The sequence below is a fragment of the Pseudopodoces humilis genome, chromosome 1, assembly GCF_049639895.1.
Source record: "Pseudopodoces humilis isolate 2021_Gansu_Grassland_sample_001 chromosome 1, ASM4963989v1, whole genome shotgun sequence".
NCBI classification, from domain to species: Eukaryota; Metazoa; Chordata; class Aves; order Passeriformes; family Paridae; genus Pseudopodoces; species Pseudopodoces humilis.
The window spans coordinates 88948772-88970133 of NC_142200.1; the positions used below are offsets into that span (position 1 = coordinate 88948772).

Sequence of the window (21362 nt, forward strand, 5' to 3'; positions counted from 1 at the left end):
TATATTTTGGCTACTTTTGTCTCCATGCTCTCCTCCTTTTCTTTCCATGCAGTCAGGCCCCTTAAAAAATCCAAACCACTCATCGCTTTTCAAGCACCATCCTCTGACATCTGCCAGTACTTTACTTATCTGGAGTTTCCATCACATTTGGACATCAGCTGGATGATGTGTGCAGCACGGGACAGCACAGACATGGCACCGCTCTAAACCTCTCTGGAGAGAAAATATGGCTTGAGGGGAGAACTGGATCAAATTAAGCTTATTTTTCTTATTTGCAAAGTCCATGAAGATATTTGGCAGGGTGAAACTTGAGGGGGAGAGCTTTCACTGTCCAAAGTGAATGCTTCAGTGCTGTCTCTGGGGGATAAAAAGCATAAAGGAAAACCAAAAACAACCCAACACTTGTTGGGTTCTAAATGAACAAGCAAGTATGCAGCAGGCAGTTACATACTCGGCCACTCAAGGAGAAATTATGTAAATAAAGAAAAAATACCTAATTTCCAAGCTTCTCAGGAAAAATTAACATCAGGTAACTCATGTTCCTGCTGGATGACATAGAGGTTAACAGAAAACAAGTAGCAAAGATAACCCCTTCCTTACTTTACTTAGCCAAAGATTTCAGTGGGAGGTTCAACTATGTACAACATCAAAACATTCTGTGTTAGGAACTGCTATAGTAGATAAATGACCAAACTTGGACTTCCCATTAGAAGTGCCAAGTTGGACACCACAACTATTGCACTGGTTTAGTTCAAGAGGTCCAAGAATGCTTGCCACCTACCCCAAGCTGGTGACAATGTCTGGAGAGACAGATCCAGGCTTCCCTAACAGTGGACTCTGCTCCAGGCTGGGACTTTAGAGGTACCTTGCCTCAACTTTCCCCTGACTTGCATGCTGGGGACAGTGGAAGCTCCCATTTTGCTGCTCTGCTCCCTTGGGAAGCAGGGCTCTGAGCTAATGCCTTATGTTCCTCTGGGTGTATGAGCAACTGAGCAATTATCAAAAATTAACTGAGCCTAAGTGAGCCAGATTCCTACTTCCAGCTTATTGGGAATTCAGGGCATATTCTGCATAAACTGGTTCCTCTGTAAATCTACAGCTTAAGTTTGCGAATGGATCCATTATGAGACACACAAATGCCTCTCACCAGCAGTGAGGGAAGCATGGCATTAAACCACCATGCACTCTCTTGAGAGCTCCCCTTCTTCAGCATAGCCCGCAATAAGTAATGACCCTGCATTAAAGAAACACTCCTGATCCTTCTTGGTACACAGAACTGAAAGGGCTACACAGAAACTTCAGCTGGACATTACAGTAGAGCAGCATTTGGGGATCCATCCCACATGAAATGGGATGTTAAGTAAAATTGCTGTTGTTTATGTGGAAACAAAGTTTTTTACTGTGAGGATTACCAAGTACAGGTTGCCCAAAGAGATGTTAGACTCCCTCTCCTGCAGACAGTCAGAAGCCACATGGACATGCTTGGTCCTGGGCTCTAGGTGGCCCTGCTTGAGCAGGGGGGTCTGACCACATGGATTCCAGAGGTCCCTGCCAACTTCAGCCTTTCTATGGTTCTGTAAAAGTTGATCTCTCTCTTCTGTGCAGCTCCAGGCCTGCCCACTAACAGGGAAAGGCTTCTTTAAATTAAAAAAAATACTTCTGGAGCCTTCAGTCAAACAGTAATTGGAGGAACACTCACTGGCAAGCCTGGAAGCAGTAACACTGACTGGCATTTCTAATCCTGATTCAGTGCACCTCTCTTCACAGAATATGAGTTATTGATTCCCTTTCAGGACTGAAACAGCTTCGGTGTCATCGCTACTTGTTTTTAAATGACAAGTAATCTGCTGTGTGAAGACCCTGGAAATGCACCCACACCTTTGGGGTTGTGTGAATTGCCTGTGCAGCTGGGGGGAATCCTTCACACGGGCAGTGTCTCAGACTGCACCCATGGGCTTTATTTGAAACACTTGTGCACTGCACATTACAGCATGCAGGGCTGTTGTTAACAGGACTTGTGTCCTTCTTGTGCACCTTACCCAGCTCCCATGCCTGCACCAGGAAAACAAGCACCCATCAAAAATGGACTCCATGGATTACCACAGTGCAGGCACAAGAGTAGATTCCAAAGCAGACACAAACATGCTTTTCCTGAACTGGCTGAACTTGGGCATTCCAGTAAGACCAACAGCGAGGTCTCAGCATCCAGCAGAGATCATCTCCCCAGGGCTTTAGGGGTAACCCCAGCCAAGTCCAGGCTGCCCCAATTAATGTGCTGCAAGGTAAACCTGACCCAGTTTAAAACAAACGTTTCTAAAGCATTTCAATTTCTGAGTGCAAGCTAAACACACTCTCTCAAGTGCAATGAGCATCCTTGGCACTCAGCAACTGAGCGCCAATTTGAGTCAAATAACAGCTAAGCAACACATTCTTATGTACAATTCCCCAGTCAATGCAAAAGGTAGAAGCAGAATTTTACAGTTTTACAAGAAAAAAGATCAGTTCCCCACTAAATCCCTATCCATGGCTAATCACTCTACTTTTACTTATATTATGAATTACATTTCTGCATTGAAATAATTTTGAAATCTAAACCAAAGAATCAAATTACAGCAGCTTTGAGCCAAGCACTCAGCAGAGACATTGGTTATTACTGGACTGTAATTCTGAACTATATTGGCTCATCCCACTGATTTTCTCCATACCTGCACAGATCCACTTTGCTAGAATGTCTTCCATGAAGAACAAAGGAGATATAGCCATAGAGAGGTGTCTGACAGATAAAATGAAAGTGTTTTAAAACACTTTCAGAAAAGGATGTCAGCCCTTGTCATTTTGATGTCCTCTACCTCAGATTTGGGAAGCTTAATTTATCTGAAAACTTACAGTGTTAAAGGAGTACAATTACATTTCTAGCAAAAGCATGCTTGTTCACCAGCCAGCAGGCTGACATTTGGTAAATTCACCACATGAATGCTTCCAAGTAGTAACTAGCTACACAAAGTATAAATGGCATACTGAAACAATTTTAAATTACAAGTAAATCTATTTACCTTGCTTCAAGAGTTAGGTTTACTTCTGCAAGAGTGCACACTGTGCAATCAAAATGCTGCAGCTGGATGAACAAGTAACACTTCAGACATCATCACCCCACCACTAAGTATTTTCATTCCATCTGTATTTATTGAAAAATATTTACATATCAGAAACCATGCTTTAATAGCATCTTTACACAAAAGGGTTAATGAAGAACATCACACTAGGATGGGGGAAGGGTGGTAAAAAGTCTTTTCAAAAGACACTCAATCTTTTTTCTCCAAGCTGTCAGGAGCCAAGAGAGTTCTCAGACTGAGTGTGCCGGAGTCCCGCAGTGCGTGCGCCACAGATCCACAGCCTTGCTGACGATGGCGTCGGTGTTGTCCTGAGGAATCTGGAAAGGATCAGGGCAAGGTGCCTGGTCAGAGCACTCCATTCTGACTTGTTTAAAATAAAGATTTTGAATTTCCAGTTCAGATTTTATCTCTTTATGAAAAAGAAAACAAAACTAGAATCCCAGCTCCCTGTCCTCTCATCCCACCATCCCTCAGTCCTGCACACACCATATTACATCCAGGTTTTGGACAAAAAGCTTTTATTTCCAAAATGCTGATAAGCAGCCAGGTATCTCACACTTCACACATCCCTGACACCAGGCATGACTCACACTGCCTATCCATGACCTCAAACTGTATCCTACATAACTCACCTGGGTTACAGTGGGACCCTACAGCCCCGCTGACATGGCTCGTTACTGTTTAGGGTCAGGTTCTCAATCCCATCCTCACATCAACTGAAAACACACCCTGAGTCTACAGATTTGCACTCAGGCAAGACACAAAAAAAAAAAAAAGGTACCAGAAACCAACCCTTCTAAGAAGCCTCCAGAAAAATTAACCTAACCTGACCAGCACTCACTTTCACAGAAAAACCCTTTAGTATCACAAGGAATGTTCTGTACAAACACAGACAATATATTCCCCAAACCTAAAAATCACTTCATTCTATGGAAGCCTTAACTCCTGATAGAAAAAGTTATTATTCTCATTGCTGAGCATTCTCCCTTAACCTTGGTACTGCTACACTGTTCTCAGTAATGTAATAATATCTTTTGGTACATCTGCAGCAGGCGATTCAGGCTGAAACAGTTATAAGCTATAAAAGGTAATGCACAGCATAATTAGAGTACTTACATTTTCCAAAAACTGTGTGATCTTTTCTGCAGAATTCAGTGCTATTATCTTCATTTTAAAGGTTAATAATATCTCCACAGCAACAAACACAAGAATCTTGCAGGATCCACTTATAACTTTGTCCCAAACTCTACAAGAAAGTGAAAAGGAATCATTAAACGTTATTGCAGTGTTTATCTGCTTATTTCTCTGACAGAACAGCCTTTGCACAACCATCTCTATCCAGATTATTTTTCTGAAGAACAGCAATGTATTGAATTATTCAGGTCAGGATAAATAGAAGACATTTTATCAACTCCTCAATCTGTGCAGAGCAGAGGGGAGGCAAGCAGTAGTTGGCATGTACTGATATGGTGTGTTGCTGCTTAGAAATTGAAATGTTTACAAGCTCAAGTACAAAAAGCAAATCTTGCTAATAGTCTGTACTGTAACAACTACTCTACTGAACTACACAGCTACCAGAGTGTGTGGTAAAGATGAGAATTTTTTCTAGTGAAAAAAAAAAAAGAAATTAACTTCATTAGCATGCCTAATAAAGATACTCTTCAATCAGCTAAGTTGCTAAAAAACTCAAAGGGATGTAATACTGAACTACTACATTTCAAGCAGGTAAATATTCCAGGTTACTGCTGTATGAGATGCAAATATGACCTATCAGCAGGATATAGTCCATGATGTTTAAATTAGGCACAAGGAACAACTATTAAGTCTTCCAATCCATCCTACTGTGCACAAACACTCTCAGAAATACCTAAGCATTCCTACTTCTCATGTGAAACCCTACCTGAACCTCACAGTTTTAAGAAAACCTGAAAGGCAGGTGTCCAAATGCCTCAGGAACAGAACTTGGATGAATATTAAAATGGATCATCACTACCAAAACAGCCTGCAACAATTTGAAATCATCCTTCATCCAGCAGCTCTCTCTCAGGCCCAGATCAAGAGACTCACGATAAAAAACTACACAAAACAGTGTGAAACCATCTGTCAGATGGCAGCTTTTATGGGCTCACATTATTTTTAGTTCTTGAATTTAAAGAGCTGTGTCAGAAAGAGTTTCTGAGGATTACAGTTCTTGCTCCTTCTGGGCACTTGTTCAAAGTATTTCTCCTTCCAAATAAAAACATGGGGGAACAAAGATCACACACTATCCTCCATAATTTCTGAATATAGTAACACCAACTGAAAAATCATCTTCTGCAGCCCATCTACAAATTTGGATCTATGGGTGTGCTCCTTCCAGTGACAAATCAATTTCTGCATGACCTCTCTCAGAAGAATTTGCCCTTCAGCCCAGCGTGCCAGGAGAGCACAACGCAGGCATGACACAAACTTTTGACAGCTGAACTGAAATGTAGAATCAGACTTTGACACAAGGAATTAAGAGGTGAGAGCCCAGCCAAGAGAGAGCATCATTAAGATGATGAAATGACTCCTATGAGGAAAGGTGAGAGAGCTTGAACTGCTCAGCCTGGAGAAGAGAGGATCTGAGGACTCTCACCAATGTAAACAAGTACTGGAAGGGAGAGCACAAAAAGGGTGGAGCCAGGCACTTCCCAGTCATTCCCAGTGAAGGCATCTGAGGCAACAGCCACAAACTCAGACACAGGACTAGATTCTAACTTATAACAAAGAAAAGAGAAAAACAAATGTGTAAGATCCTCAGGACTATTCTGAAAGTAGAAGGAAACAAAAAACCCACATGAACAGATAGGGAAAAGAAAAAGGCACAGCCAATTTCTTTCCTCTTTGCAATTTAACTTTAATTCCCTGTCTTGCTATAATTAAACAATTAGTATAATCCCCATAGGGACAGGAACACACAATCCAAGATCAAAATCTTACTGCTTCATTTGTGGTTCAAGCATCCCAGAACAAATGATCACTGCAAATATTACTTTGCTGTTGAAGTCAGGTCTAGGAAGCTTTAATGCAAGGATATGAGAAAACTGAGACAACAGTTCTGCTCCACAATGTACAGGTCACCCCTATTTACTTCTACAGCATCTTCCTTCACAAAAAGATCTGTTTAGAATACAACAAAACTTCCCTGTGTGTTTCATGTTCATCAAAACTGTAATTACAAGTGACAATTACAGAGAGTAGCAGATCACAAAAACAGGAAATTATTTTTAAAGTTCACATTAAAGCTCATGTTAATTTGAAAACCAACTTACTAATCCTCTTATAAAACACCCAGTCTTCTTTCATTATTTTGCAACCAATTCTTCTGACTTCAGTCTCCTTAATTACATTAGGTTGCATGCTATGCTCACAACACTCTATTGTTTTCCTGCATTATTTAGTCTGATTCCAGAACAAATATTTTAACAATGGCAAAACAGATGCAGTATCTAAATCACCAGTGTCTTAACAAATTTTGGAAGATGGTGTACAGAAAACTGAGTGAGATGTCAGCACTAACTAGCTGTGTCTGCTGCAATATTTTTCCCTTAACATTTCCAGCTACTGTTACTCTCAGTACAACTCCACCAGTGACGGTAATCAGGAATGATTGTGCAACTCTGTGATCAACAGTCAGCACCTTGTCTGTACCAGCAGAGCCAGGAACAACAGCATAAACTGTCAAAAGTGGAAAAAACCCACAGCAGTTTCAAGGAAACATATTTTCTGTGGATCCTATTCTAATACAGCAGTCTTTATACATTGTGTATCTATTGATGGTAACAGGTGTCCTGCTTTCACTGTTTCAATAGCAATCATTTGAGGTCAAGTTTACTGCTAGAGACTTGAACTTTTTACCTGTTCTTTGATACTCCTGGAGAGTGGGAAAGTATAAGAGAAACATCATGAAACTGTGCCTACAGCCCTACTCAGGAAGGCAGAAAAAGAAATACATATTCTGAATGAAATCCACTATGTTTTGTGTGACTATCATCCTCTGTGAAATACAACTGTTCTATCAGCCACAGGAACAAAGGAACACTCTTGAACAGAGAAGCAGTACTGCCAACCACAAGGAAAAATAAAATTAAATAGGAAGCTATAAAGGCAAAGAGCATGCCAAGGATTATGCAAATGAAACCATTTACTTTTCACTGAGCTTCTTCTATAGACAAGTAGGACTCACTCTGTGTGCACCTGTGTGTGAAGGGATGCCATTCTCCAGGTACTCTCTGCGGTTCCTGCACCACTACAGTGCAATAATACACAAGAAGCATCACAGCACTGCTGCTTTCTCTTTTTCTGCTATATTAACATTAACCTCACAGATTTTCCCTATGCTGAAGGGTAAACTCAACCTCATTTCCTGGTTCTGGTACTCCAGCCACCCAGGTAAGAGATATCTAAAAAGAACAAATGCTTTCTCCTCTGCCTGCACTTCTGGGTGTCCTTCCAGAGCTAACTGGGCATGGAGGGACACAATGAGGCTCACACAATTCTCACCCTGATCATGATCTTGTGCCCATCCATTTGCAGACCTGGGAAGCAGCTCAGTGAGACAAACTGAATTAAGTTTCTCTGTAGTAGCAGCCCACATGCACATTCTTATGCCCTCCTGCTCCACAGTAAAATTAAGGCATTTTCTGTATTTCTGTTGTTTCTATTAACAAATTACTTATATTTTTACAACCAAATGTAATTTATGCAGGGCGTGGAGAGCGCAGATGTAAAACTACAGAATTATATTAATATATGAGGTAGTGCCAGTTTGAAAGTCGTAAGATTTCAGGAGAATGACCAAATACTTTGCCACTAGCAAATCACCAGAGACTAATAACCTAACACCACCCAGCCAATGCCAAGCCTTCAGTGCAGAGTACAAACAACATTAGGCAGGAGCCTGATACGTGAGTGGCATCATTAGGTCATAAAAAAACGCCTGACTCATTCACAATTACAACTGCAAAGCTGCACTGCTTCTGCTGGGTCATCTGGGCTGACAGTGCCAGATTAAACTGGCAGCCAAAGTGTCATTTTGTCTGTAGAGCTGAAGTCACAAAGAGGATCCCAAGGTTTAAGAGCAGGGATCTCCAGCTGAGGGCCCTCACAGCACTGCTGGAAAATTTTCCACACATGGTCTTACCAAACAGATGAGCAGATATGCTGCTGCACAAATCAAACAAATAGGGCAATGATGAGTATGAAAACAAAGGTGTGATCCAGTTCTCTCCATGTCTCAGAGAGAAGCACCCCTTTCTGTGCCTCGCAAACCTCTGCTAATGTCTGGCTCATGTTCCAGGAAGCATCCTGTCTATATTCCAGGTGGGATACAGAGTCTTTGAAATGGCCAGTCTGCTCCGCCCTTTTACCAGTGTGATGCCTTTAAGTCTGTCAAGAAGATCATCACATAATATGCCAAGTGCATCAGACACTGCATAAGCTGCAAAGCTCAAAGTTTCCACATGAAACCTGCCTCTATGTATTTTCCAAGCCCACTGAAATTAAACTGATGCATAAATTTTACCTATGGTGTAACTTGAAGTGTGCTATAAAACACTACACTGAGTGCCAATGCCTGTCATTGTCAGTGGTATTGTGCAACTTCATCTCATCATTACCAGGAAAAATTTCTGTGCAGCATGTACAAGTCTTGTAAACCTTAGAGAAAAACAAACAAACAAAACCATGAAATTTAGATTTATCTGCTTGGCAGATAAGACTACAGATCATAGAAAGCAAGCAGCCTCTCTAAGAAATGCAGTGCTAAATCATAAGTGAAAATAAATCATGACAGACTGTGTTCAGATAATCTCTCACTTGACAGCAAAGTAAGTAAAATTCACAGGAGAACTTGAGACCTTCAAACTTCAGCAGTTTCAACACTGACATTTGGATGCATTTCAGATAAGCACTGGGGCTTCTAGATCCTAATCCAAACCAAATCACCAAGCATTAATTAAGTTCATCTGTCACATACTACCCATGATACATGTTATTTCCTCAGTGAATAAGGCCATTATGATTACAACTGAATAATTCACAAACCTAAACTGCCAAGAAAAAGTGCACTCCCATCATGTTCCCACAAGAACTGTTGGGAAAAGGGATTGTTCTGCCATCAGAAGTACCAACACTGAAATTTGTTATTCCTCCAGAGTGATCCAAAAAGCCAGTATTTGGACCTTTTCCAGGGGAAGAAAAAGTACTAAAAAATTCCAGGTAATCAAAAAATTCTATTTCAGTAAGGTGAAACAGTGTATTGGAATGTTAAAGATGAATACTGATTAGACAAAATATTTCATATAAGTAAAACTGATTCAAAACAGTAGACACTTGAAACCAAATATTCTGGCAAGATTGAATATGAAATCAAAATTCTTCATCTATATTTTTCCTTTTACACCATCAGGATGACACAGCTCCATTAATTTTTCAATTTTCAGCAGAAATTTTAAAAATCAAAAATTTAAAATTTAAAAAATAAGAAATTTTTTTTAAAATTTAAAATTCATCTTCCAAGAGCAAATCTGCTCTGATACAAATTCCTCCCTCAGCTCTTGTCCACAGCCATAAGATCCAGTAGCAAAACTGAATCACATGAGCTCTAAACTGTAACAAACATCCTATACTATACATGCTTATATAATTTCTGCAGTAACAGAAGTAGTAAAAGTGTTCAACCACCACATCACACACAATCACTAAGCAGACAAGACTGTTTTGGAGCCTTATAGGTGTTTGATAAGACGAATTTGCCATGTAACAATTACTGTGTTGCACCTAAAGGTCTCAATTCTTCACAAATATTTTTTTCTCTCAAACAATCATCGGCAACAATGAAACCCACAGAACCTCAAAGATCATGGTCCAACAAGAGCAGAGAGCATGTTTTCTAATCTTACAGCTTGTTCCCTAAAATCTTCTTATTCTTATAAGGATAACTAAAACATTTTTTAAAACATTTTTTAAAACAGCCATTTTCCACTTTCCTCCATGGAACATGAAGTCCCAGATAAACAAACACTGTATCCACTATTCAGGTTATGACCAACTTTACCACCATAAAAGCATTTAACACAAAGCAATTTACAAAGCACTGTTTAGATGCTAGGTTCCTATTCTAGCCACTGAACAGGATTCCTGTGATTCCCTCGAAGTAAAACTTCCACTGAACATTGTTACTTCTCAAAGTTTTCAGACAACTGAAAATGACACCATTATTTTCTTTGTGCCACATCCTGTTCAGCTATCAGCAACTCTTATAAATGCAGAAAAATGTTTCTCTGCATTGAGCTTGAATTCCCTACTTTCCAAGAGTTCTCAGACAGCAGAATTAGAGAAATCATACAAGCTTCATTTCAAAAGCCCTTCAGTGAAGTGTCATGCACAAGAATTTTTCCCTTTTAAAAGCTCAACAATCTATTTCTAACTGTATAATCCACTATTTCATTAAGTTTGTAATAACTAATATGCCCTAGTACTTTTTAGAATAAACATTCTGACATGGTTTATTCCCAGCCAGCAACTGAGCAGCAGACTCATTTACTACCTCCACCAGCAGGATGGGGGAAAAATTGGAAGGGTAGAAGTAGGAAACAAATTTGTGGGTGGAGAAATAAAGTTTCATAATTAAAAAGAAATAATAATTTCCACAAAATTATAAGTAAGATAAGAAAAACATAACAAAGAGAGGAAAATAAAACGTGAGATAAGTGATACAACTGAGAACAGTTGCCCACCACCCCAGCTGATGGCCAGCAAGGCCCCAAGCAAGTGCTCCCAGCTGCCAACCTCCTCCTCAGCTTAATTGCTGAGCATGACTCCACATGGAATATCCCTTGGGTCAGCTGGAGTCAGCTGTCCTGGCTGTGTCCCCTCCCAGCCATGTTCTTGTGCACCCCCAGCCTCCTTGCTGGTGAGGAGCAGAATGATACTGTGTAAGCACTGCTCTGCAGGAACTGTGTTCCAAAAACATCCCTGTGCTCCAAAACACAGCCCTATACCAGCTACTCTGAAGAAATCTAACTCTATCCCAGCCAAAACCTGTACACATTCCCAAAATCTTTTTCATCTAACACTAATATAATATTACAATCACTCCCCAAGCACAGCTTTTTGTCAAAAAGCCCAAAAGCTGACTGCCATTCAGCTATGCAACAGTGACAGAGGGTTTGAAGTTCTACATGCTAGGAGGCACTAAGTGTCCAACAGAATCAGCTGGTATACTTAGATCCAGTCTTTTTATCTTCAGTGGGTGAAACAATCACACAGAGATTGATTATCTTACATCAGTAACACGGGGAATTAAATCCAATTTTATAATTTCCGAGTTAGCAATAAAGTTTACACCATAACCTTACAGATAAAGTATGGAAAGCTCTTTACCTGCTAGTGATGACAGCTGACATTGCTATGCAGTTACAAACAGGAAAAAAAAAAAGAAAAATAACTTGCCTCTGTAAACTGGACTCAGGTAAACATCCTGCAAAACACTTTTTAAACCAAAGATCGTAGGGGAGTTTGCTCATAGCAGCACATGCCTTCAGATGCATCAGTAGTCTGTTATCTTCAATGTTCAAATACTGCTCCAGAATTTTTGGCTGAGAAATAATTAGAAAAATGTAGGTAACTCACATCAGAATACCTTCATAGTTAATGCACACTGTAAGACAAGTACTGTCTTAAAAGTTCAACTGGTGCAAAATAACATATTAAAATAATGCACCTTCATTGTTTTTCTTATTCCAAAATACAAGTGTTACTGACTTTTGCAATTAATTAATTATGTACTTAACCAAAGAAGCAACCTCAGCTACCTTAAATTGCTGACCACTAGCAGAACTTCCAAGATATGTAGTATTCCCTAGTGCAAGGAGGTGCTTCAGAGCTGAAGGCAATGCAGAGATTAAATGTGCACTAATTACTGCTACCTTCACAAGTAAAATTGAGTTTCATTCACCTAAACCGAATCGCCTTAGCGCACATCAAAAACAAATCTACACACAATGCAGCAAAACCCAAAAAATCAATTCTGAGAGCAAATCCCTGTGCAACCCATTAAAAGCTGGACATTGATTTACTGTTTAAAAACCCTAAGTATTTCAGGCACATGGATAATTTTCTCATCTTGTTTAAATTTTAATGTAACACAATACACATTTTCATAAATTCTTGACTACCTTTATGCTTTGTCATAGTTAGGGAAACTGCTACGGACTTCAGCTGTCAAAGGCAGAAAACAATTCCTTTGCCCATATTCTCACCTACTGAGTCATGGTATATTGATTGTATTAAAAAAAAAAAAAATTAGGGAGGGAGGAACTTGGCACTGTTTACATCATACAAACATACACTTGAAAAATATTCCTTTCTCCTTTGAACTGGTATAATTGAGTGTACCACCCAGAGAAACAGAAGGTAGGTTTAAAAATTATTTCTTAGTTCCAAAAGAACTAACAAGGGCAGGCATAATTTTCCACAGCAGATTTCTATTCAGCAATTGCTGCTGTGCACGTACTTGATACTTTTACCTCAGAGAATATTGTTAACGAAAAGCTCCTTATCTGTTAAGGCTATTTGATGAATTACAAGAGCTTTCATAATTTTGATAAGTACACATTACAATCTAATTTTACAAATCAGTAAGATGGAAATTCAAAATTAATATTATATGATAGCATTGAAATGATCAGTACTAAAAGAAAACTACTCCACTTTTTATTATGATTTGATTTGCAACATACTGTTTTTCTGAAGACGGAAGTACTATGCTCTATTTATAAAGCAAAACTGTGCTTTGTCTATCATCCAATGAGCAGCATATGAATGCCAGAGATGCAGCCTAAAAAGTAGCAGACATACATCAAGATGTTCTTCACTTTTGACATTTTTGATTGTTTAAAGAAAATTCTTAAGTGACCAATTTGTGAGACATATAATTCAACTAGATACAATGTAACCTTTAGGCAAAAAAAAAGGTAATTGGAAACAAAAAACAATTTCTAATGTTACATTAGACAGGGCAGCACAATCACAATGCAAAAAGCATTCCTCCCCTATTCTCAAAACAGGTGGTGGAACAGAATCCAAGGGTGTCGCTTATGCTGCTCCAGTTGTCTCCCTGTACTGATGCTTTCCATGACTGCTTCTCCTTGCAAAAAGAAAAAAATATTTTTTTTTCCTTACCAGTTGTTGTAATGAATCTTTGTGCTTGCTGTTCAGCTGATTCACAAAGCAACTGACAAGCCAATAGCATTCTATAGGATCCTCTACCATTTCCTCCATTGCTTTAGCAATAGCTAGAAACACTTCATCTTCAGGTTCCTGAAAAACAAAGTAAAAAAAAGTGAACCACACAGAAGTATTATTCTTATATTCTTTTTCTCTGCTATTTGGGGAAAAAAACCATGAATTAATGTACACAATGGGCTGTTCTGACGTTCCTAAACAAGACATTGGGCAGCAGCTGCAGATGATGACAGATATCTATTAAAACAGAGCAATTAAGATTTGTATTGCTTTTAAAACCAAAACATGCTTCAGCATATAGAGAGTCTTAAATGCTACTGGGGTATGCCTCTGCCATGCAGACTGCTGCAATACACATATATCCCTACTTGAACACTCTGCACTCAGATACACAAAACACTCAGCAGTCTTCCGTTTGTTACTCAAACATTTCAAAATATTTAGATCAATCTGACATCTCTTTATCATCTCCCTCTGCCTCTACAATAAAACACCTGCATTACTACCAAGAGTAACCTCTCATATGTTTAAGGGAACAGTGACTGCACTGAAAAGAGAACAAATGCTTTCTTCAGCAGCAAAACAAACCTGAGTTACAGGACTAATGACTGGGGCTCTGCTAAATACCATCGCTATGAAACCTCACTGCAGTCCTGAGAGCAGCTCTGGGATGCACCGACAAAACACTTGCCCAGAGGGCAATACTGCTCTAGAAGGGAGGAATTTTCAGCCCATTGCATCACATGCCAAGATCAAGGAAATTTGGAGGGTAGGATAGCCACATTCCTAGGAAATGGTAAGGGTATGAAAACATTTCCTCCTCTGACAAGAGAATGCTGCAGGTAATCCTCCAGTTCTAAATTTTACCAAATTTTCAATACTAACTTCAATCTTTTTTTATTTTGAATTTTTCTTCACGTACTTATGTCAAAATTTGTGATTATAGGTGAAAAATTACAAATTAAGCTGCGCTAGATAAATTAACTACAGGACAAAATCCACCTAGAAAGATCCATGGCTTCTTTCATCATCTCCTATTTCATGGAGAAAAGAAAGAAAGACATTTTTTTTATCATCACACTGCTAATCTACCAGCACAGCACAGCCTCATTTAACCATATGGGTGTACACTGTGTACAGCAGAGTATGTGCATTACCTGACAGAAGCCCAAGTAAATACAGACTAAGAAAAAAAAAGAGGACAGTCCACTAAAGTCTAGATTTAAAAACAAATAATTTAAATATCTGATGCAAGTTGCATTAAATCACTGCTTGTACAGGCTCTGAATTACTCTTGTTCCAGGACACATAAGAACCTATGAGCTCCAATGAGATGTCATTTTAATTTTAGTGCTATAAAGAAACTGAAGTGCCCTGGAGTATAAAAGGCTTGAAACCTAGCAGGCAAAATGCACAAAAGAGATTTTAAGGCATAAAATCTTACGTAAGTACTTAGAGAAAGGAAAAGAGAACAGCACTTTGACAAAGTGCTTTATTTTATACTAGTACTTCTCCGTTTTCCATTCACCCTACTCGGTCTATCTACAAACATTTGTGGGGTGACTTGCAGTTCAGTTTCTCACTGGTTTATAGTTTGAAGTTCAATATAGTACTGTATTTAAAAGACTGTTAAAATCACCACTGACCAATGGAAAAGCTACATTTCGAGGCAATTTTCCTGATTCCAGTTGATATATGCGGAGAAAAACATCAACCTGTGGGGTAGAATCATTAATAAACCGGATCACACGAAGAGCATGGTGAATATCCCAGTACTGCTCCTTCCGGTACTTCATCACCAAAGCATGAGATTCGTGGTGAGGAGGAATAATTCCTAAAAAAATAATAAAAAAATTAAATTAAAAAATTAAAAGAAAATATAAACAATTGTAAGGAGCAGTCCTACCTGTTACTTTTTATTCCTATCTACTTTTCCGTACAGTACGAGCTGGGTATTTGTGGCCAGCTTCCATTTATTTTGAAAACAAAGTCAGTGTAGAATGATTTTTATACACATTAGCTGTTCATTTTCTCAAATTCTAGACTTTGTCTGAGATGACAGAGAATATGTACATGCAATTAACTAAGGCAAAGATACTGTTCACTGCAGTATTAATTACTTTACTGCCAGAAAACTCTTTACTCACTGTATCAGGAATTAATTCCCCCTAAAATGACATTCAAAAACCAAAATTAATCAGTTAAATCAATTAAAGATTAAAACTTAAGAATGCCACATAGTCACTTGTAAAGTAACATTTGTTATTTTCTTAGCACAACACAAATATCTTTTCTAGTTTCCTGGGAGAAAAAAAGTTAAAAAGTATCTAACTAGAAAGGCAAAGAAAATTATACAGCGTGTTCAGAAGAGATACTTACCATTTCACTCAATCCCTAACTTGAGACTCAATTTGGCCATGCACTGATGTTCACAACAAAACTGTCACAGGCTTCAACAGAAAAAAAAAAAACTTACATACACCTAGGCAAAAAATAAAAAGCCATTTCCCTATCACAAGAGGAGCAGAATATTTCCCAGTGTAGAAACCCATGAGAACAAAGTCTTCTTCAAAAGTCAGTTCTGAAACAAGCTACCTGCTCCTTTTACCTCTCATTTAAAGAAAAAAAGTATTCCTGCCAAGTGTTACACCATGAAATGGCTGAGTTGAGGAACAAGCACATCAGACAGAAAATTATCTTTTCTTTTCCAGCTGCAAACCTGTCTGCACTTCAAAAGCTGGAAGAAAGCAAGACATTTTTCATGATATGCCAAAAGAGATTCAACATCATAACTGTATGTACATACTTCCAACTGTTCTCCTCAAACACAGAGGACAACCTTAGGCAGGCAAAATGTAGCTGAAACAAGAGGGGTGCCTGGAAACCACCATGAATCATCCTTGAACAGGAAGGTAACAAAGACATTGCTGACACACGTCGCCTGGGACATCAGCAAGCTTTGGTACATGTCTGAGAGAGTTTTGTTGACAGGACAGACTTCCTTTTCTTAAATTATTAGCATTATTTAGAGATCACATAACACCTCCCACCAGAAATGGGCTGAGCTGTGGTTCCAGCCATTTAGAGAGTTATTTTGCACTGTCCTTCTCAACACCAGCTTTTCTGATAGCTGTTAACACTGAAATGCAGCCTAAGGAAAGTCCCTAAACCTCTGTTCACCCAAGGCACGTCATAGAATGACAGTACCAATACTTGAAATCATAGAATATCGTGAGTTTGAAGGGACTCACAAGGACCACTGAATCCCCCTCCTGGTCCTGTACAAGACCACTCCAAGAAATCACACCATGTGCCTGAGAGCAGAGTTCACTTCTTGAACTCTGTCAGGCTTGGTGCTGGGACCACTTCCACGGGGAGCTGATTCCACTGCCCAGCCACCCTGTGGGTGAAGAGCCTTATTCTGATATCCAAACTAAACCTCCCCTGTAACAACTTCATGCTGTGAAATGAATCACTCTGGGTTTAAAAGACAAAATACTTTTAAGAACCAGTATAATTTTCCATGCAGTTGACTCAGAAGGTGTTTTGTGTTATCATATGATTCACGAATCCTTTATCTAAAACAGCCCAAGACCTGGCTCTGCAGTGAGGTCTGCAATTTTGCAGAGATGTATTTTGCTATTGTAATGTTGGCTGAAGGATTCTGTACTGAGTTGCTTGTCCAAAACCCCTATGCTGTACTTCCCACTATCAATATTTTAAAGGATGCTGACTACTTCACTAGTGCCCAGGGTACAATAACCTTTTTAATGGCAGAGCCTTTTATCAAGTAGGACTACTCTGTAAATTCAATGCCAAGAACTTCAAGTTTTGTAATTAGATCTTGCCCCTTTTGTGCACTATTTACTGCCTTTGCCAAAAAAAGGCTTACAAATCCACATCATCAGGAATATGAAGCCACAACTTTCAAAATGTAAATAATTGGAGGGGGAAAAATGAATTAAAAAATTAAGATTTTTTTTAAACCCTTCCTGTCTGCAAGTGGACATTATCTTGCATCTAGTCAACCAATGCACTTGACCAGTTAGTGCAAAGTCATTAATACTTTTTAATTAGTCATCTGACTAGTGCACTTCTAGGAAAATATAATCTATTTATGCTTTTTGAAGTTTCTGGGGATACCATTAACTTGTCTTCAGCAAGAAGCAAAACCATAAGAAACCAATATTCCACAGAATACGAAGCTTCTCTCTAGAATAAACATGCATTCCATGCTTCACCCATCTTAAACTTAATCACAACTTTACTTCAACTTAACTGTCTGTTATTTCAGGAGCACAACTGAGTATCTTATCATATATCAGTGACTTCTCAAAATCCACATTTCAAATCCATTTCATAAATGTGCTTGGATAGTGCTACAAAGTTAAATGCAGAAATATACTCTCCTAGACACATTTCAGCAAAGTTCTCAAAAACTTGTTTTATAATTGCCATTGTGCATCTGAGGTGGATACAAAAGCAGACTACATATGTATCAGTAAGCAAGGTAGAATTATCTATGTCATTACTTTAAACTTTAAAGACAAAAAGAAAAAAAACAAACAAACAAACAAACAAAAAAATTGCACCTTCCTAAATTCTACATTCCATGTTATACTTCATACCTAGAAGCACTTTCCACACCAGTATACGATACATGGATGGAAGAGGAAACCTTTGACTAAATGTGCAAAGCTTCTCAATATCTGTAATGAAATGAGAAGAAAAAAAAATCAGGACAAATTTAAATATGGTTATAAATAGGTTTGCATCTCTGACCCATCAAAGTATGACAAACTTTAGTTGTAGACTGAAATTCCCTATTTCATCACATATTATCAACAAATGTTTTCACTGCTTTCATATTGGCCTGACTTACAGTAAAACTACTCCAGGTTTCATCAGGAGGAAACTGGACCATTTTTATAGGCATTTTGTAAAGCATGTCACTGTCAAAACAATTAACTCCCTTTTTAAAGGGACAACATTTATCTTTCTGTTCTGTCAGAGATGTGGCACCCCTCAGGGACCAACAGCAGTAACATCTTCATTGCTTTGAAGTTAGATGGAATTAACAGCAAAAGAAGAAACATGCAAGCTGACAAATCTTCAATAGTTTTAAAAATCCGATTTCCAGATATTTGAAAATCAAAGGTCTGCTACCACTAACTCAGGGATTATACTCCCTCCCCAGCCCCTAATCACCAAGAAATAGAGCAAACAGTGAAATCAACTTGCCCAAACGGTCATCCTTTAACAGAATTTCCAGTGACTTCTTCTCTTCAACTCCACGAAACCCCACTTTTTCATAATACACTGAGCGGAAGTTTCTCTGAGAGTCATCAGCCATGATGGATTCGTTCTGGAGAAAAAATTAATTCCTCTGAAGACTTACAAGAATACATTCCTATTGCTTTAAGGTCAAGTAATTTTGCACACTGATACAAGTTTACTGCCTATGTCTCTACAGTATTAATAAACCCTAGAGAATATTAAAATCTTCCAAGATTTTTTTTTTGTCACATACTAACAAAAACCATTATAAACACAATTTATTCTAAACAAGGTCTAAAGATACCAACTTTACAAACAAAATTCAGGGATTTAAAAAAATTATTCACGTAGTACATTATGCTCATTTTCAAAAATTTTTTTAAAAATTTCTGGAGAAACACTTAAGTATTTTTCCCTGTACTTCAAAACCAATATAAAAAATACAGTTTCAAGTCTAACAAAATTTTGATTACGAAAATCGTACTCAAGTAAAATTATAGCCCAGGTAAGTAAAAGTATTGGGCTTCTTACACACCAGCCAAGGTAATCAGAAGCAAGGACAAGCCAGTGTTGGCCTCAGAGGCACAGGGGTGACAAGGAAGAATAAGGGTGGGGTGTAGGTTTCTTCTTAAATTGCAGATACTAATTAACTGTTCGTGTTGTTACCAGCTGCTGTAAGAGCCACAGCCTTGAGCTTGTTATTCCAGCACTAAAACCAAATGTCTCATCCCTGTAGTGGAAACAAAGGTAAATTCCAACGAGCACTCTGCGCATCATAACAACTGTAAATGATATTTCAATTCAGCTCAGACTTCTATCAATTCTCTCTCCTCTTCAGGCTTGCAAAAAAAGTTCTGTTTCCTAACTCAAAAGACTAAGAACAATCCTAACTTTTACATCCAGTGACAGCAGCAAAATCTGCAGAAAAATAATTTATTTTGACTAAAGAGCAGTGAATTATGCACAGATAAGCTTTTATAGTTAAATTCTTATTTTCCTTGTAGAACCAAAGTACCCATCAGGAGTAAAGCACAGATATAAACAAAGGCCACAATTTTATAGAAAGTGCACACATTTCAATTGATATATCCAGTAGGCCTATTTGTGTTTCAAATTATGTCTGTGTTTAGTGCTTTGCAGGATCAGGGCCAAGACCAGACAGCAAAATACAAACCAGCAAAAGACTGAAGTAGTGCTTTCTGAGATCAGTAAAATATTATTTCAAAACTAGAGAAAAAAGAAATAAATATTACTTGCAACACATTCCAGTCCTGCACTGTCTTTATTAAAATGACTGTTATATTCCTGTATGGTGCATTTAAGGATGCAGACCAGAGTGCTCACTGTTTACCTTGCTGCCATGTCTAAAAGCAGACTTAAAATGTGATAGACACTCAACTACTTTTGAAAATTTTCAGATTTTTAAAATTTTCGAATCTTTAAAAGCTGAATTTACTAAGTGTTATTGAGAAAAAAAAAAAAAAGTCTGGCCCATACCACCTGTGGAAAGATGGCAGGAGAGACACAGAACAGGAACATTAAATATAATTTGAAAAATAAAAGCATGACCTATTAGCCAGGAATACTATTTTAATAATTTTAAACTAGAACTATACCAGCAGTATATTTTATCTACTCAGTGGTAAAAAAGGAAGATAATTTATTTCCTCCCTCAGAATTCAAGACCTGTATTTTCCTGTTAGACAAACGACCAATATTCCAACCTTCACACCCGTCTTCAATAAACTGGAAAAAAGAAGGGGGAAAAAAATCCTTAGCCAGCTCACTGGAAGTGTGCAGTACAGAAATGTGCAATTAACTCGTCCTATCTTCAATTACAGCATTTTTGGCCTCAACAGCGGCTTTCAGGGTATCATTAAGTGTCACTCCAAGTGAAGCAGCAGCGCCCCACAGGCCCAGCCTGCGGAGCCACCGCGCTCTGTCCCCCACCGAGCACCCTTCCCTCGCAGGCCCTGCCGGAGGCTCCCCCCCCACCCGGCCGTACCTCGGGGCTCAATTCCCGGCCTCCGTCACAGTCCCAGAGGAAAACTGGGGCACATTTGGGCACGGGACCAGCGCATCCCGGGAATCCGGCCCGGGCCGGGCTCCCCCCGCCGCCCCCCGGCACCTCGGGCAGGCGGGCGCGGCCCGAGCGCGGCGCGGGTGCTGCGCATGCGCGGGCCCGGCCCGCCCCGGCGGCGGGCGGAGCGCGGGGCGGCCGCGCTGGGGTCGCTCTGGGGCCGCGGCTTCCCCTGTGGGTGTCCCGCAGCCTCTGGGGTTCAGTCGGGGCATCGGGCACCCCGCCTGTGCTCCCCGTCACCGCTCAGCTCAATCCCTCTGCCCTCAGCGGGTATCGGTCCCTCGGAGCCGGCTGCCCGCATGGCGCGGGGTGCGTTGAGGGCTGCACCGCGTTGTTTGCTGTAAAATGGGTGTGCTCGGTGCTTTTGCCCCCATCCGCGGTGGCTCCTAAGGACGCGTTACTTCGAGAAACCTCTGGGATGCGAAGTGCGTTTCGCAAAACCAACATTTACTCAGGCGCGTGTGATCGAAGTACTGGATGCTAAATATCCCGCCCCTCAAAACAGATAAAGGACCTGCATCTTGCTGCTGAAAGCCTCAAAAATCAACCTATGTTGCCAAAACTGTGGGACATCAAACTAGTAGTGTGATTTTGATTCGGGGTTAGGGTTCTTTGGTAGTTAG

At 39.5% G+C, this 21362-nt stretch overlaps 1 protein-coding gene across 2 annotated transcripts; it reads right to left on the bottom strand.

The window, feature by feature from the left end:
* Window positions 1-3161: 3161 nt before the first annotated feature.
* Window positions 3162-20809, bottom strand: TBC1D7 (TBC1 domain family member 7). Of its 2 annotated transcripts, none has more exons than XM_005525285.3 (8): window positions 20665-20809; window positions 18624-18747; window positions 18011-18091; window positions 15029-15216; window positions 13320-13457; window positions 11589-11734; window positions 4230-4359; window positions 3162-3430 (listed from the first exon to the last, which is right to left on the bottom strand). In XM_005525285.3, the coding sequence occupies exons 2-8, from the start codon at window positions 18733-18735 to the stop codon at window positions 3344-3346; spliced, it is 882 nt and encodes a 293-aa protein (XP_005525342.1). In that variant the 5' UTR covers window positions 18736-18747; window positions 20665-20809; the 3' UTR covers window positions 3162-3343. The 2 variants fall into 2 exon arrangements, with proteins under 2 accessions (XP_005525342.1, XP_087913852.1); XM_088057726.1 differs by lacking the exon at window positions 20665-20809 and adding an exon at window positions 20346-20365.
* Window positions 20810-21362: the final 553 nt, after the last annotated feature.